At 40.3% G+C, this 19,533-nt stretch overlaps 1 protein-coding gene across 2 annotated transcripts in view; it reads right to left on the reverse strand.

The window, feature by feature from the left end:
* Positions 1-19,533, reverse strand: part of GLT1D1 (glycosyltransferase 1 domain containing 1) — a 111,841-nt gene that overhangs the window by 65,134 nt on the left and 27,174 nt on the right. For both annotated transcript variants that reach the window (XM_070475073.1, XM_070475072.1), the window contains exon 4: positions 13,504-13,555. In XM_070475073.1, the coding sequence (XP_070331174.1) occupies positions 13,504-13,555 (52 nt within the window). The remainder of the gene's footprint in view (positions 1-13,503; positions 13,556-19,533) is intronic.

The following is a 19,533-nucleotide window of genomic DNA, read 5'->3' on the forward strand; positions in this document are numbered from 1 at the left end:
CCTAAATATCAGCTCCATGCATGAAATGACTAAACTAGGTAAACAGTGGCCATCCCAGAAGTTGTCCGCTACCCTGAGCTCTGAATGTGTGCGTGTGTATGTGTGTGTGTGTGTGTGTGTGTGTGTGTGTGGCGGGGGGGGGGGGGGGGTGCTCTGAGTGGTCCTTAAGATAACCTGGAGACCATGTACTGTATGTGATCTGCTAGTCCACTGTGACCTTCATCCTCAAATCAGTTTTATGTTTTAGGAAACAAATTCAAGGTGAGGCAGTCCCAAGAAGGGAGAGATAATTGATGAGGAGAAGTAGAAGTTACCCTGCCCTGTCACTGCTGGACGGGAAGTTTCTGGCAGAGGCACCTTCCAGCCATGCTAGGACAACGGCTGATCAGAAGTTGGTACAGAGAGACCAGTCTCATTTCGCTTTTCACCTTAGCATGACATGTTACATTTAACCATCGGAGGCATCTGAGACCTCTAAAAGTCTTGCGTATCCTTCTCAATTCATCATAGAGGAGAGGCATTCTTTAAAACAAAAAAAAAACCCTTAAAATAGCAAGCCTCCAAAAAACCAAAAAGAAAAAAAAGTTTCAAAAACCTCTACTAGTTAAAAAAGATGTTAGCTTAAATGGGAAAAAAATGTATAATAGTAACTAACCACTTGATGTCAGAATTTAGCTCAAAGCCATAAAACATTCCTTTTTGTTTAATTATAATTTCATTAGAAAACTGAAGAAAATTGTATTGGAATGCAGTACAGGCTTAAGAGCACCTCTTCTTTAACCAGCCCTAAAGGCTACAACATTGGCTTAGAAAATGTCTATAAGAAGGATATTGAAGTATGGCCAAAAATACACCCAGATGGCATTTTAACTTTAAAGGTAATACAATGTGTTTGACAAAAACAGATTCAATATAATTCTATAAAAATTCGATTCATGAAAGTCCGGCAACGTGGAGTTTATAGCCTTGCTACTGTTTTCGTTAGAACTGTGCTGTGCAATTAGAAATACACAAAACCCCTTTGGGGACTTCCCTGGTGTTCCGGAGATTAGAATCCACCTTCCTATGCAGGGGTATGGGTTTGATTCCTACTGAGGGATCAGGGAACTAAGACCCCACATGCCGTGGCAGCTAAGCCTGCACACCACAGGTAAGACCCTACACAGCCAAATAAACAAATAAATATTTATTTTAAAAAGATATGCAGGATTTTAAGAAATAAATAAATAAACCCCAAAAGCACCTCTCAAGAAAGCTTTTTTGAGCACACACAAGATTAATTAATTAAATGAGTATTTCAACTCAATAAACAGAATAAATTGACTCTATCTAGAAACTTCTGGGTCTATCTGCTAATCTTTACCTATGTCTATGAGGATTATTTCCCCAGAATCTGTTGAACCCCCTCAAGTCTGACACAGGCTTTTAAAACATGTCATAAGTGATATCTGAAGATCTTACCCAGGCAAATCAAGAAAATAGAGGCACAGTATAAAAGAAATCTGCATCTGAGTTATTTTCAATCACTAAAAAGTGATCTGGCAAAAGCCATTTGGCTTATATTGATTTTGAAAATCATTATCTATATTAAAATATTCTAAATACAAATCATCGTTCTTTGCTCAATATTTATTGCTGTTTCACTTGCCTTGAAATAACATGAGTTGAAGTCCTTACATATATATCATTTCCTTTGCAAGATGAGCTCACTGATGCATAAAATGATAAAGAAGACTGTGTATATGTGTGTGTGTGTAGGAAGGGTGGAGAAGGAATATTCTCCATTTTTTCCCCTCCATTTTTAATGTCTATGAGAAACCATTAACTTATTTGACCCATTACTAGATATAAAAAGCCAAGGCCCTCTTGGATAAATACTTATAAATATATGGGACTTTGTAACAAACTTAAATACTCATTTATGTCTTTTTATAATGGAATACCAGACAGATGGCTACAACAAAAAGATTTCCCACTCTTTGAAATTAAACTTTACACCAAGTGCAAAGCACGATAAATATTATTGTTAAAAATATGTGTACAGTTTCATCCTCTACAGGTGGAAAAAATTAATTTTTATTTTTAATTTCAATACAACTTCTGATGATGGGTTTGTTAAAAGTCCTCTTAAAGTAGTTATAAATGAGTTTAAAGAAATCTAAAACTCTCGAAATATATCACAAAACACAGAAATTGGGCACTTTTCAGGTAACACAAGTCTCTTCTTTTCTCCTTTTTCTTTTTCTCCCTAGAAATTGTTCTTAAGCAAGGAAAGAAAATAATGCCCAGGGAATTCCTTTGATGATCCAGTGGTTAGGATTCAACTCTTTCACTGACAGGGCCCTGGGTTCAATCCCTGCTTGGGGAACTAAGATCCTGTAAGCTGAGAGGCAAGGCTAAAAAATAAAAAAAGAGTTAAAAATAAAAAGGAGGGAGCACGACATTTTCACGGAATTCCTACAACTGAACTAAGCCAAGACTTTTCAAGAAAAGGAAAAAAAATCCATGAATGAGATGAGGGGGAAATATGAGAATTAAATTGGGGTCCGATTTCAGGGGATCCAATCTGGAACAGGCAATAAAAATGAAACTAAAATAACCCTGGGCAAAATAAATGTGTAATAGGTAATGTAGTCCAGTGACTCAAGAAATAGGAATGCCAACAGGAAAACCCCCAGGAAGATTAAAAAAAAAAAATACAGTTTAATCTATGGAGTAAATAACGTGGAATCATTGGTGGTCTGGGGCTTCCCAGGTGGTGCTAGTGGTAAAGAATCTGCCTGCCAATGCAGGAGACATTAGAGACCTGGGTTCGATCCCTGAGTTGGGAAGATTCCCCTGGAGGAGGGCATGGCAACCCACTCCAGTATTCTTGCCTGGAGAAGCTCATGGACAGAGAAGCCTGGTGGATACAATCCACAGGGTTGCAAAGAATCAGACACGACTGAAGCAACTTAGCATGTATGCATAGATGATTTTATTCATGCACACATTGCTGATTTTATTCAGGAGCTTCCCCTACCATTCCGTGCCTTAGCAATCTTTTGAATTAGAAGCAATGCTTCAGATCATGCCAAAAGTTTGTGCCCCAGGTCATGGGAAAGGTTAACTTAGAATCTATACTTTGAAATTGATGAGTTTTTCCATCCTTTGGAAAAACTTTAAAACTTTTCAATTCCCAGGGATCTCACATGGGGGGAAAAATGCAAAGAACACTTGCAGTTCTACTAAGAAATCTCTGAAGGAAGCCAATCTTAATAGAAGTTATTAGAAATGATTAGCCCCCTAGGATATGACCATTCCCTGAGCTTCCTTTGCAGCCTATTTGCAGGGAAGGCCAGCATTACAAACTAGGGTTTCCAAGGATGAAACAAAGAAAGCAAATGTTTCCTAAGTTTCCACTGTAGTAGAAGCTCTAATAAAAGATGTGGTCTGTGTAGCTTCTGTCAATGTGATTTTTCAAAGATGATCAGATATAAAGCAGTGGGCCCTGAAGGAAGAAGAAGTAATAGGCAGGACAACAACTTCAACAATTAGGCAAGAGGCAGCCCATTCAGGTTAGAACAGAACTAACAGACATTGGCCTTTTGAGCTCACCTGTGCCATGAACCAGGCATATGACAGCCAATGAGATCTGTCTGGCTTTCTGTATGTCAACTTCCAAAAGAACTGTGATGAGTATAGGTACACAATGAAAGGAAAATTACTCTAAGTAGTGCCTAACTGCTTTCAGAAAGTTATTTTTCTTTAAGGAGTGCCAAGGCAGGGTAGATACATGAGGGCTCCAGAGGCAGTGACTCAGTTTCCAAATTAAAAATAAAAAAAAACACTAAAAAGTAACAATGCCAGGAAGCTTAGATCAGCACTAGACTCAGCAAAGAGTACCCATGTGACATGTTGGTTGTTCTGAATCTCATAATTTCATCAAGCAATACTGACTCAAGCTCATGATTCTGCAAAAATAGTTAACAAATAAATGTTTGAATTTAGAAAAAGTTCTCTTAGCTGAGTACTTATTAGAAAAAAGGCATATGAACAGTGCAGTTAAACTTTACACAGGACTGTGGGGTTTTGAACCCAATGGAGACAAATTAAACCACAATCGTTGCTTCTGCAGAGAGAAAAGGCTTCAGTTAAGATTATATCTATACCGAATTTGTTTTTAATTATTCTGGTGAAATAGTTACAATTTCTGGTAAAACCCTGGTGAGTTTAGAAAAAGCATTCTGAACGCAGACTAGAATTAGAAGTACCCAAATTTGCATTTTGAAGGTCTGTTACTGTGGCAAGAAAGCAAAGTTGTTTTTAGACTAGTTTTAAATTTGTACTATGCCTAGATCACAGTTAGACATGTGTGATGAATCAAATTTCTAAACACACCAAATCAAAGGTAAAATATCACGAAACAACAGAGTAATACTATCCCAAAACATAACCGATGTTGAACTTGGGTGATAAATACTAATGACATAGCATGCAGACCTAGTAAAAAGCCCCCTGGGACAGTGCTCCCTTACAAAGTAGGCAGGAAGTCACATTAAGGCTGATATAAACAACACTAAAAAAATAATGACCAGCCCAAACAAAGGCATTCCAATTAAAACAGATAAAACTTTATCGAAATCCAATCAAACTAATTTGTGCAGAGTCAGAGAGAGGTGGGTAGATGATCATAAACACAACCTCCAAAATAATGTTCTTTTTTTTTCTCATTGCCTTTTTTAAAAAAATTGAAGTATAGCTGATTAGCAGCATTGTGTTCATTTCAAGTATACAGCAAAGTGATTCAGTTATACATACATATTTTTTTTTCCGATTCTTTTCCCTTTTAGGTTACTACAAAATATTGAGACAGTTCCCTGTGCTATACTGTACGTCCCAAAATAACATTTCCAAAGGAATATCCTAGCTTTCTCAGAGGGCTGAAATTAGCCGGTTTGCAAAATAAACTCTCTCTTTGCTCATTTCTGTTATTATTTATTCCACTACCAGATACTGTAGAAGAATATGTTTTAGAAATCTTGAACAAGGTGCTCAGCACATGCATGTCTGTGGCATGTTGCACTGTCCAATACTGCAGCTCTGGGCACATGAGTCCACTGGGTCTTTGAAGTAGAGCTGGTCTGGATGAAAGTGTGCCCCTCAAGTGTAAAATGTACACTCAATTTCAAATACTTAATATCCCCCCCAAAATGTGAAATAGCTCATTGGTAATTTTTATATTGCTCAGGTGTTGAAATCATATTTTGGGTATAGTAGGCATGCAGTTAAGAACGTGGCCTTGGGGACTTCCCAGGTGGTCCAGAGGTAAAGAATCTGCCTTCCAATGCAGGGAACACTGGTTGATCCCTGGTCGGGGAACTAATAATCCCACATACCATGGAGCAACTAAGCCTGTGTGCCACAACTAAGGTCTGGTGCAACCAAAAAAAAAAAATTATGAATGTGGACTTGGCCAAGACAGGTACTGCTCATGCCCTAGGCTTCTAGAAATAATCCATGTGATTCCTAAGGGGCATGTATTGCTTAGGGTGGGGCCAGTCACAGCTAATAGTCTTAGGTGGGGGCTGGCATGCCAGGAAGACCACCCATGTGATGGAAGGTGGAAACTTTGGGTCAAGTGGTATCAATCCACTTGGGAGACTGGATTCACATGTAGTCAATCAATGAAGTCTATGTAATGAGCTCCAGTATAAACTTTGGACACCAAACAAGTGAGCTTCCTGGGCTAGCAAAACTCAGTGTATACTGTCTCATCAATAACTGGAAGTTAATTCATGTCTCTGCAAATGGCACAGTTTCTTTTTCTCATGGCTGAGTAATATTCCATGGTATATATGTGTCACATCTTCTTAACCCATTCCTCTGTTTATGGATATTTAGGTTGCTTCCATGTCTTAGCTGTTGTAAATAGTGCTGCGATAAGCATTGGGGTGCATGTATCTTTTGGAATTACCATTTTCTCCAGGTATGTGCCCACAAGTGGGATTGCTGGGTCATATGGCAGGTCTATTTTTAGTCTGTCATACAGAGTGAAGTCAGAAAGAGAAATATTGCATGTTAATGCATATATGTGGAATCTAGAAAAATGGTACAGATGAACCCATTTGCAAAGCAAAAATAGAGACACAGAAGTGGAGAATAAACACCAAGGTGGGGAAGGAGGGTGGGACGAACCGGAAGATTGGGACTGGTATATCTATACTAATATGTATAAAATAGGTAACTAATGAGAACCTACTGTACGGTTCAGGGAACTCTACTGTGTCCTCTATGCTGATCTAAATAGAAACAAAATTTTTAAAAAGGGGGGGACATATGTGTCATACAGCTGACTCACTTCGCTGTACAGTGGAAATTGACACAAAATCGTAAAGCGAGCACACACCAGGAAAAATTGCTTTAAAATGACTGGAGGGGCTGATTCATGTCAATGTATGACAAAACCCACTACAATATTGTAAAATGATTAGCCTCCAACTAATAAAAAAATAAATAAATAAATAAATAAAATAAAATGAGATGCTATAAAAAATAAATAAATAAAAATAAAATGACTGGAGGTTAGCAGGACCACAGGTGGATAACCAGAGGGCACAGTCTTGGCTCCACCAGGGAGAAGGCCATGGAGGATCAGCCCCTGTGTCTACCTTTGGCTGATTTTAGTCTGTATCCTTTCCCAGCAATAAACCTGTGAGTATAATAACACTCAGTGACTTCTGAATAAATTCTCAAACTTGAGGCTGGTTCTGGGAACCCCCTGAACTTGCAGTTGGTATCAAAAGTGAGGGAAGTCTGTGCAGGCTGGCTTATCTTTCACAGGTTGGCTAACTCCAGGAGGTGAATTAGGTAACAGATCATTAAAACTGATTTTCCATGTTTCCATTTACTTTTTAAAATGTGGCTACCAGAAAAGTTTAAATTAGATCCATGGCCCACCTTTGTAGGTTGCACTGAACTTCTATTATAGTACTGGTATCAAAGGAGTGCCTGTGGGGACTTCCCTGGGGATGCAGTGGTTAAGTGGTGTGAGGACACTGCCAATGCCGGGGGCACGGGTTCAATATCCACAGGCCACATGGCAGAGGCAAAAAAAAAAAATTTTTAATAAAATCAGATTTTTTTAATAAAATTAAAATTTTTTAAGAGCATGCATGTGTTTTTATACAAATGAAGCTTGAGAAAATATAAGTTTTAGGCCAGCTTTTATGCTCAAAGCTGTATTTATCTACACAGACTCTAATGAAATCACAAAAGCAATAAGGAACAAAGGCTGTAAATCTTTCTTTCTAATCTGGGATTATTGGAACTTGATTCTGGTCTGATAGTAATTAGAAAGGATTAACTATATTTATACCTGAGCCAAGTCTGCTCACCAAAAAAAGAAGAAAGAATTAAAAACAAAAGCTGGCAGTTCAATAATGAAGAACAAACCTTAATTATTAAAAAACTGCATCACTGATCAGAACACATAACTACAAACAGTCTTTCCACAAAAACCCATCTCAAAGAAATCCAAAGATATAGCTGAACAGTGAACCTTTATATTATTTCTATATAGCTTTTATTTTTAAAAACTAATAAAATAAAGATATTGAGCTGAACTTTATTGAAAAATCATCCACCAAAACAAACAAACAAAAATTCCAAAGAGCTGTATTTAAAAAAAAACAAAACAGGTTCACATTAGAATTTAATAACTAACCCCACCACTTTAAACTATAAAAATAAAGTCATCCTTTCTGCTATGAGCTTTTATGATACTGCCTCTGATATCATCATCCAAAACCAAACAAGTGTTGCCTATTTCTCCCATTTTTCTTCAAATGCCTTGTTATTATATTCAGGAAAGTATCTCTCTGAAAACAAAGACTGCTAACCCAGGATTAGAGTGTGACTGACCTCCTGGGTGATGGGCAAATGGCCAACTTAATCTTGAAATGTAAGATGATCCTTCCAAGATTTCCCTGGTGGTCCAGTGGTGAGGACTCTGTGCTCCCACTGCATCGCAGTGGTTCAGGGCTCACTGCAGTGGTCAGGGAACTAAGATCCAGCAAGCCCCTCGGCCCAGCCAAAAAAAAAAAGAGAGATGACTTCATATAGGACAGTGCTAGCTATTATCACCAGGACTGCAAAGTCGGCCCCAAATGTAATTGAACTATGCGTTTACCACTGCTTTCTCGTCATCACGTCGAAAAGTTAATCCCATCTAAGAATAATCATTTCCACGCTTCCAGTATCGCCTTGACACTGCTGACTCCTACATATGTTATCTCCAGCTGCACTCCTTTCTGACCACAGTTGGATAGTTACGCCTCAGGTTCCATCTTTGTCTCTGATTCAATGTGTCTGCAAATCAAAGGCGCCATACCCCTCCCTTTCCTCATCTAAACTCCTTGACTCAAGTTCTTCCAATTTATTCATAAAATGTTAATATCCCTGAGGCCCTTTTTATTCTTCCTTACACACTATGATCTTCCTGCCCACAACTGGATCCATAACAGGCAGCTTATGTTTAAAAAAAAAAAAAAAGCTTTTACCCAAGGAATATTTGCAGGTTCGGTTCAGTTCAGTTCAGTAGCTCAGTTGTGTCCGACTCCTTGCGACCCCATGAATCGCAGCACACCAGGCCTTCCTGTCCATCACCAACTCTTGGAGTTTACTCAAACTCATGTCCATTAAGTCGGTGATACCATTTAACCATCTCACCCTCTGTCGGCCCCTTCTCCTCCTGCCTTCAATCTTTCCTAACATCAGGGTCTTTTCAAATGAGTCAGTTCTTCGCATCAGGTGGCCAAAATGTTGGGAGTTTCAGCTTCAGTGTCAGTCCTTCCAATGAATATTCAGGACTGATTTCCTTTAAGATGGACTGGTTGGATCTCCTTGCAGTCCAAGGGACTCTCAAGAGTCTTCTCCAACACCACAGTTCAAAAGCATCAATTCTTCTGCACTCAGCTTTCTTTATAGTCCAACTCTCACATCCACACATGACTACTGGAAAAATCGTATTTGCAGGTAAATGGCACATATGCTCAGGTAAAATGGAATGGTCACTCTGCTATGCACCTGAAACTATCACAGCATTGTTCATCATCAATACTCCAATATAAAATAAAAAGTTAAAAAAAAACATAATGAAACAGAAAACATTCATCAAATTTTAATGCTACTTAGGGGACTTTTATTGGGGCCAACCAAAGGGGTTTATAGACTCAAAAACTGGAAGCTGACCACCACAATCAGTTGTTCAGAACAAAGGCTGGGTTGGAAAATTAAAACAGTAAAATGGCATGGTGGTTGTGATTTTTTAAAATATTCCAGAAAAAAGAAGTGTGTGTGTGTGTGTGTGTGTGTGTGTGTGTGTGTGTGTGTGTGTAGGAGTTGTGAGTAGAGAATGAGAGCAGATTAGGATTGGAGAATGGTAAGTAGATAGTAGGTGTATAGGTTTTCACCCTACCATTCTTGCTACTTTTGGCATGCTTGGACATTTCTATAATAAAAAGTTTTAAAGAAGGATCCAAAAAAAATAAGAAGGATCCATTCCTGACAGTCAACTGGACAAAAATGTATTGAATGGGAGGTGTTAAGCTACCGGGATAATGGGGTGAGCTATATCTGGTCTCTAACCTCAAAGAGCTCACAACTACACGGGAAGAAAAGCAAAGGAAGGAAGCGTTATAATCATGAGGGATAAACGCTAACTGTGGCGGATTATTAAAATGGACCACAGATCACCCCCTCCCTGAATCCAAGCTTTTACAAGGCTATCTTAAAGATCATCCTGTAATGAGGTAGAGATAACGTCTCCATTCTTGACCTGGAGGTCACAGAGGCAGAAGCATGCAGCCAGCTCACGCACTGGTGCCCATGCTCTCCTGCCACTGAGCTTAATACAGGGCAGGAGACCACACAGAGAGAGACAGCAAGCGTCCCAGCCAGCCCAGCTGATGGGCTCCAGCATGTGAGCAAAGCCACACTGGAACACCCAGCCTTGCTGAGCTGACCTCCGCCAGAAATGCCCAGACAACACAAAGAATGCATGATAAATGTTTGCCTTAAAGCACTACATCTGATGAGCTTTGTTACGTAGCAAAAAATAACTGATACAGCAGTGAACAGATTTCTGCCAATCTTGGAGGCACATAGATTTTACGGGCAAAGGTGACATTTAAATTGAGAAGTTAAGGGAGTCCAGTGCTCTGTGATGACCTACAGGGGTGGGAGGGTAGGGTGGAAGGGAGGCTCAAGAGGGGAGGGATATATGTATACACACATATATCATCATTACTGGCAGGAACCAATACAACACTGTACAGCAATTATTCTCCAATTAAAAAATAAATGTTAAAAAATAGAGAAATTAGAGAAGGGGGGAACTCATGAGGGAGAAATATGCTTCAACAAGGAAAAGCCTTCTTTTATGTCTGGCTCAATAGAAGACGGACTTCCCTCGTAACTCAGAGGAAAGAGTCTGTCTACAATGCGGGAGACCCAGGTTTGATCCCTGGGTCGGGAAGATCCTCTGGAGAAGGAAATGGCAACCCACTCCAGTACTCTTGCCTAGAAAATCCCATGGACGGAGGAGCATGGTAGGTTACAGTCCATGGGATCGCAAAGAGTCAGACACGACTGAGCGACTACACTTTCTTTAACAGAAGACAGCTGGAGTCTCATATTTGCTACTCTATTCAATCTGTTTCCATATGTTGTTTAGGCTGAAGTATAGAAAGAAAATTCTGCTTCTTGCTGATAGGTAATTGAAATGGGGAGGAGTATTTTAATTTGAGCCTTTCCTGAGTCTTTTCAGATCATTATGGGTTTTATTCTTGGATATGACACCAAACGCTTGCTCTTTGGAAGAAAAGCTATGATCAACCTAGACAGCATATTAAAAAGCAGAGACATTATTTTGCCGACAAAAGTCTGTTTAGTCAAAGCTGTGGTTTTTCCAGTAGCCATGTATGGATGTGAGAGTTGGACTATAAAGAAAGCTGAGCACCAAAGAATTGATGCTTTTGAACTGCGGTACTAGAGAAGAATCTTGAGAGTCCCTTAGACTACAAGGAAATCCAACCAGTCCATCCTAAAGGCAATCAGTCCTGAATATTCATTGGAAGGACTGATGCTCAAGCTGAAACTCCAATACTCTGGCCACCTGATGCGAAGAACTGACTCATTGGAAAAGACCCTGATGCTGGGAAACATTGAAGGCAGGAGGAGAAGGGGACAACAGAGGATGAGATGGTTGGATGGCATCACTGACTCGATGGACATGAGTTTGAGCAAGCTTTGGGAGTTGGTGATGGACAGGGAAGTCCATGGGGAAGTCCACTGGCGTGCGGCAGTCCATGGGGTCACAAAGAGTCAGACACGACTGAGCGACTGAAATGATGGCACCAAAATGCAACAAATGGTTATTTCTTAAATGTGAGTTGCAAGACGGAACCTGAAATTGCATCACATTCTGATACATTAAAATCCATAGGCCTATCTTGCACTTTGATGGTTCTGTTATTTATGTATCATCCTGTAGTGCCACCTATTAGTCTTTTGAAAAATATTGGTTGACTGAGTGACAAGAGGTCTTCCTAACATGGAACCATTTCATTAAACAGCATCCAAAGAAAAGTCTCATTTGTTAACATGACCGCTGATCTCATCAGGAAAGGCTGCACGGGGATGCGGTCTGCCTCTTGGCAGCTTGTGGGGGTGCTCAACCTCTCAGTCACCCCCAGCGCTTTGAAATCCCATGGTCTATAGCCCGCCAGGCTCTTCTGTCCTTGGGATTTTCTACCAAATACTAATTTTTGCTTGAAAATTCAAATGGTATCATGGGCAACAAATACTACTCGTTCTTTTTCTGGAAGCAACTTCACTCAATTGTCTCATTTTGAAGGAAATGACTAAATGACTGCCAGATGCCCAAGTCTGAGGTAACATAATTTGGCTACCAGTCTTTCAGATTTAAAACAAATAAAAAATCCTATGAAGAAGTAAGTGGTTCAGTCTACAACCTCAACATCCCACCAGGGCTTTTGCTCAAGATAACCCCATCCTTCACTCAGACCCAGCAGAAACAGCTGATGTATACTTCCCGTGTCATCACACAAAACATTTTAAAAAATGTATTCCAAGGTTAATGTTTGAGAAAATCAATAATTTTTATGCTTCATCAAGGGCATTCTTAAGCAAAACTGGCTCTTGTTTTTTAACTATAAGTGGGTGGTGGTGAATAATCCATGGGTACCCCTGCCTTCATGAGGATGAAGGCATCAAGTGTTTTCCTCACCTGTGCTCTCCACAAGGTGAAAAAGGTTTTTGCCTTTCATCATGCCTGTGATAAAGTCTGAGCATTATGAAGGAAATTGGTTTGACTCTGTAGAGATCCTGAGAGAGTCCCAGGGAAACCCCTTTGAGAATCACTGGTATATCACTGCTGTAAGGCTGATGAATAGTCAAACTGATACAGACATGAAACTAGCAGCCAGGAAGCTTGCTATTTTTCATTCATTACATTGCACTGCAAAATGCCCCCTCGGATTCTCTGCCTGGGGGGTTTGAGGTGGAAGAAAAAAAAAAGACTCTCCTCACTCTGGCTGCGGGGGATCTTCAAGTGCATGCGGTACTCTGGGCTTTGGTAAAGGACCACCATTCCCACAAAAGACTGTGCTTGCCCTTGTTGCATTGTAGCCGTTTCCAAGCATAAGGTTTTATGAGTTGAAATCCTACAGATAAAGAATGCACATAGCCAGCAAAATGCCACCAACAGGAATAATGCCTCCAGATGACAAGGGTGTAAGTGCCGTGCGCAATGATTGGCTGGCAAAGCCCAGGGGCCAGCAATCTTGGTGGCCCAGGCACACTGCAGGGGTTCACCACCTGAGAAAACAGCCTCGTGCCTACGGTCCACCCAAGGAAAGCAGCATTTCGGCTGGCTTTTTTCTCTAGTTTTGCATACACCGGCTCCAGCAGGGCTCTACAGAGGATTTAGACTCCTGCCAGCTCCTCTCACCTGTCCCCTAAGTTGTAATGAATTCAGAAAGTCAATAAGGGCATTAACTTGCAGAGCGACAAAGCCCTCTGCTTGTTAATGCTCATCAAATAAGAGTCCAGCCTAGGAAACTCCAGGTGCCATCTAAGGGACTACTTGTGCGATCAGATTTTCTCAATGTGTACGAGGATGCTGTAACATTTACAGTGTGATTTGTAAACCATCGCATCTGAGCACACAAAAGAACTGACAAAGCATGAAAACTGGGTATTGGGCTATTTTTGCTATTCAATTAGAACATCAGGAAAAAAAAATGAGTGAAGGTTTAAGAGTACCTATGCAAATTTAAAAAAAAAGTCAATATATGAGAAATATAATACACCACGATGGCCGCCACGGACGGGCAGTGCCGATAGGAAGTTTGTCAGCTCTTTAATAAAACTGCCTTCCTGTTCTCCAATCCTGCAACTCCACCAACACTGCCCAAATCAAAACACGAAAGGAACACCTACCCACTGTCTTTGTGCCATTTCCTTCATCGACTCTGTGAAAGCGACAGCAAATCTAGGAAAGTGAACAAAAAGAAGGATAACAATTAGGGCAGAATCTAATTAACATAACTGAGAAACAGCGCTCTGGAACAAATGGTGAGAGACAGGTGAGAAGCGGAATTTACAGCGCAATCAATCAATATTAGTCATGGTTGTTGGCTATTAGGTCTCATCTCCACTCATATCCAAAAAAAGAAGTTGTGTGGGCAGGAAATAAACAAATGAAGCTCAAAGCTTCCTATTTTTCTTGTTCCTTTATGGAAGGAGAGAGAAGCAGAGATAACTACAGAGAGCAAGATGGATGAGAGAAGCAAGGAACTTCTTAATATTCAGGGGCAGGATATGTGGTTCACTGGCTTTGTTAAAGGAAGACTAGGCTGAAGTGCTCAAGATTTATTGAATGTTCACGGACAAAGAATGTGAATGTCCCCACTCATTGAGAGTTACGTGTTTCCAGAAGCAGGACTGGGTCCCCACAGAATGAACCAGGTATGGAGCCAGAAAGTAAGAAAGAGTTCAAAATATAGAGAGGGCTTGTGGAAAGGATGCAGAAGTCAACTCAAAACATCTCCGATGGCCATGGCTGGGGTGATTTGGACACCAAAAAATGTAATAGGAGCTACAGAGTCAAATATTGAGTTGGCCAAAAGTTCATTCTGTAAGAATGAAGCAAACCAGAAAGGAAAACACCAATACAGTATACTAATGCATATATATGGAATTTAGAAAGGTGGTAATGATAACCCTATACATGAGACAGCAAAAGAGACACAGATGTATAGAACAGTCTTTTGGACTCTGTGGGAGGGGATGAGGATGGGATGATTTGGGAGAATGGCATTGAAACATGTATATTATCATACGTGAAATGGATCGCCAGTCCAGGTTCAATGCATGAGACAGGGTGCTCGGGGCTGGTGCACTGGGATGACCCAGAGGGATGGGATGGGGAGGGAGGTGGGAGGGGGGATCGGGATGGGGAACACATGTACACCCATGGCTGATTCATGTCAATGTATGGCAAAACCACTACAATCTTATAAAGTAATTAGCCTCCAATTAAAATAAATAAATTTATTAAAAAAATTTATTCTCTAAGATGGCACAAAAAAGCCCAAATGAACTTTTTGGCCAACCCAATAAAATAAAATAAATAGCCATGAGTCCACGTTGATGTAACTGCATAAATAATTGAACAAGTAACTAGGGTCAAACAGCCAACTCTTCCTTGTAGTAGAATTCCAATTAACCAATGTAGGAGTGGTAGAAATAGAAAATCATTATTATACAAGATAGCACAGTAAAAAATGTTGCAGCAAAGAGCCATTAATAGGGAATTCCCGGGCAGTTGAGTGGTTAGGACTTGGTGCTTCTGTGATCAGGACCCAGATACAATTCCCAAATGGAAAACTAAAATCCTGCAAGCTGCACACACAGCATAGTCAACAAAAGGAGTCATTATTATGTGATTCTTCCCCTGTGGCATGACCCAGAAAGGGGAGCTTGTATTCCCTTATCTGTGTCTTCTCCAAGCCTTCCCTTCTCCCCTCCCACTTTTACAACCAGCAACCGATCCCAGACACAGCCAATCGCATGCCCCTTACTTAAGTGAGAAATACGGAATCCTTCCCATTGTGTAAGGTTAAACATGAGCAACGAGGACCAGACCACATTAAACCTTGCATCTGAGTCCAGTAGGCATTGGAGAATCCAGGGAGATGCTCTCTATGCCCCCTGCAAACATTGACGAAAAGACAAACTCAACTGTATTCTAAGGCCATCAACTTTTTTCCAAAAAATGAGGATAAAGAGGAGAGACAAGCAGCTAAACAGCACTTACAAGGAGTGTAGAAACCTTCATTGGCGGAAAAACTGCAAAAATGAGAAACTTAAGAACCACACAAAGAACATCTTGCCTGCCACACTTCCGGGTCCCTAGTTCATTTCACATCTGCTATTATTATTTTCCACTAGTAGTCACACAACTACCAGAACGTCTGCAAGACGTTAGGGCACCCCACATGGCCAGTGACAGCCTCACACTGTCAAAAAAGAAAAGATCCCAAGAAACGAGAAGAGCCATTGAACAGAGAACGAGGTCAGTGACGCTAAGACTGTGCATTGTACCCCATAACAGCATTGATGAATACATGCACAAGTGCAGTCCTCAGGCTTTTGTGGAAAGGGAAATCCACTCATTTGGCAAGCCTGACGCTCTCCTTTCCTGTGAGAATGTCAGCTCCACATGTGCTGGAACACTGCTCTGCTCACATCCACCGCTCTAGCCCCTTGGAGCGTCTGGCACCCAGAAGGCAAAAATATCTGCTGGCTGAGTGAGTGATTAAGCAAGAGAAGGAACAGTGTTGCCCTAAATTCCAACCGGAAACAGGTAAGGGTGAGAAAAGAATGCAGAGAGGGAGAAAAGAAACGAAAAATGTCCCAGGTGTGCAGAGCAGACTCTGTGCATCACAGCCCAGAGGCTGACGGTGACTGTTCCTACCTATGTAATGGTCCCCACCACCACATCCTGCTCATTCAACACCCAGGATGAGGAATCAGTAGAAGCTACAGCATATTTAAGACAACAGGGAAGGATGAGATTCTTGGGAGGGTTTTCATCAAAGGTGCACGGGAAAATGTTCCAGGAGTCAGGAGGATCAACTGGAATTAACTTGCCTGACATGTCATTTATTTCAGAGCTGCAGATAACAGTCTTTATTGTGGCCCCTTATTTAGAAACAGTAGCCCTGGCTTTACACTCACCTAACAAATAAACTTTTAAAAGAGTTCCTAGCCCAAAGATCCTCAGAAGAAAAAGACATTTAAAATCACATGTGCTAAGTCACTTCAGTCATGTCTGACTCTGTGCAACTCTATGAACTGTAGCCTACAAGGCTCCCCTAGCCATAGGATTCTCCAGGCAAGAATACTGGAGTGGGTTATTTCCTCATTTCGACTATTTACAACAGGCAAGACATGGAGACAACCTAAATATCCACCAACAGATGAATGGATAATGAAAATGTGGTACATACATACATTGGAATATTACTTGGCCACAAAAAAGAATGAAATAACGTCATCTACAACAACATGGATAGCTCTGGAGATTATCATACTAAGTGAAGACAGTCGGACAGAGAAAGGCAAATATGTAATGTCACTTTTATGTGGAATCTAAAATTTGACAGAAATGAACTTACCTATGAAACAGAAACAGACTCAGGGACATAGAGAAGGGACTTGTGGTTGCCAAGGGGAAGGGGTGGATGGGGAGGTTGGGGCTGGCAGATACAAACTATCATATATAAAATGGATAGAAAATAAGGTCCTCCTGTATGGCACAGGGAGCTATATTCAGTATCCTGTGATAATCTATGACAGAAAACACTATTAAAAAGGATGTACATGTGTATAACTCAATCACTTTGCTTTACAGCAGAAATTAACACAACATTGGAAATCAACTATACTTGAGTAAAAAATAAATACTATCTGAGGTAACCATAAACAGAAATACATATCTTAGGAAAAATATAAAAACTACCACTTTTGCACTTTTGCTTGAATACTGCCATTTCAAAACATATTTACATTGACAAACAATTCTGCTTGTCAAAAACATCTTCAGGAACACTAAGTAGCTCAAAAGCCATATGAAATTACTGGCATTCAACCATTTTTGACCTACAAACCAGTAATTTCATGTGGTTTAACCTACTAATGTGCTATAGATTTCATAATCGTGGAAGTTTTTATGAGGCAATTCATTCCATACGAACTACTGCATTTGCTTGCAAGGTTAAGTTTTTCTAATAGGCACCTGGATGAGCCTTCACTAAGCAATTTTCACAAGTTTCAAATACTCCTTATTTAATTTTGGTATTTATAACTACCAAATACTTATTACAGTGTTCAGAAGCCAAAAAAGTGGGTGCTAAAATAAGTTCGCATACTATACCATACAGGAAAAAGAGTTTTAAATACTAAAAAAGTTGAGGGAACTTCCTGGTGGTCCAGTGGTTAGGACTCCAAGCTTCCACTGCAGAGGGTACAGGTTTGATCCCTGGTCTAGCAATTAAGATCTTGTTTGGTGCATGGCAAGGCCAATCAATAAATAAAATTTAAAAGTTGAAAAGTATACCTTATAGAAAAAATATAAGTATTCACATAAACACCTGTCATAAAGCTAGACAAGTTCAATACTTTGTTCTATAGAAAACTGTGCTGTATTGTGTCAGACAAAATATCTATTATTCATGCAACTTCCCTGCCCACTAACTTCAATCAATAGCTCCCAAATAAAAATCAATGTGTGTGTTTAGTAATAACACAATGAATAACGCTAATGATAATATCATAAGATGATTCATTCCATACTGTTTCTCCCAAGAAGAATGATTTTCCTTCTCAAAGACAATGCATTACAGACTGAAGGAATCTAAAGACATTAAAATTTTAGGGTGTAAAAACAACAACAACAAGAAAACTTACAGTGATACATCACCTTTCAAGGCGAGCTAGCACCGTTTTCATGCCTTTATTTATTGTAAAACACACACACACACACACACACACACACACACACACACACAGAGGGTACTCCTTATGTTAAAAAGGTTGCATTGCCACATTTGTTTCCAGGAAGTCTTCAGGAAGAAGTAGGGTCCTGCAACACAACTACATCCAACTGTGACCCTAGTTTTAAGGAGCAAGACTGACACGTATCTTAACCAAAAGACACTGGGGGTGCCAAGTTTCAACAGTACATGAACCATGAACTTCCAGATGTTCAAGTTCATTTTAGAAAAGGCAGAGGAAACAGAGATCAAGTTGCCACCATCCGTTGGATCATCAAAAAAGCAAGAGAGTTCCAGAAAAACATCTATTTTTGCGTTACTGACTATGCCAAAGCCTTTGACTATGTGGATCACAACAAATTGTGGAAAACTCTTAAAGAGATGGGGATATCAGACAACCTGACCTGCCTCCTGAGAAATCTGTATGCAGGTCAAGAAGCAACAGTTAGAACTGGACATGGAACAACAGACTGGTTCCAAATTGGGAAAGGAGTATGTCAGGCTGTATATTGTCACTCTGCTTATTTAACTTATATGCAGAGTACATCATGCAAAATGCTGGGCTGGATGAAGCACAAGCTAGAATCAAGACTACCGGGAGAAATACCAATAACCTCAGATATGCAGATGACACCACCTTTACGGCAGAAAGTGAAGAACTAGAGAGCCTCTTGATGAAAGTGAAAGAAGAGAGTGAAAAAGTTGGCTTCAAACTCAACATTCAGAAAATGAAGATCATAGCATCTGGTCCCATCACTTCATGGCAAATAGATGGGGAAACAGTGGAAACAGTAACAGACTTTATTTTGGGGGGCTCCAAAATTACTGCAGATGGTGAGTGCAGCATGAAATTAAAAGACGCTTGTTCCTTGGAAGAAAAGTTATAACCAACCTAGACAGCATATTAAAAAGCAGAGACATAAAAAAAAAAAAAAGCAGAGACATTATTTTGCCAACAAAGGTCCATCTAGTCAAGGCTATGGTTTTTCCAGTAGTCATGCATGGATATGAGAGTTAAACTATAAAGAAAGCTGAGCACCAAAGAATTGTTGCTTTTGAACTGTGGTGTTGGAGAAGACTCTTGAGAGTCCCTTAGACTACAAGGAGATCCAACCAGTCCATCCTAAAGGCAATCAGTCCTGAATATTCATTGGAAGGACTGATGCTAAAGCTGAAACTCCAATACTTTGGCCACCTGATGCGAAGAACTGACTCATTGGAAAAGACACTGATGCTGGGAAAGATTGAAGGCGGGAGGAGAAGGGGACAACAGAGGATGAGATGGTTGAATGGCATCACTGACTCAATGGACATGAGTTTGAGCAAGCTCTGGAAGTTGGTGATGTACAGGGAAGCCTGGTGTGCGGCAGTCCATGGGGTCGCAAAGAGTCAGACACGACTGAGCAAATGA

The sequence above is a fragment of the Odocoileus virginianus genome, chromosome 12 (genome assembly GCF_023699985.2).
Source record: "Odocoileus virginianus isolate 20LAN1187 ecotype Illinois chromosome 12, Ovbor_1.2, whole genome shotgun sequence".
In the NCBI taxonomy this organism is placed as follows: Eukaryota; Metazoa; Chordata; class Mammalia; order Artiodactyla; family Cervidae; genus Odocoileus; species Odocoileus virginianus.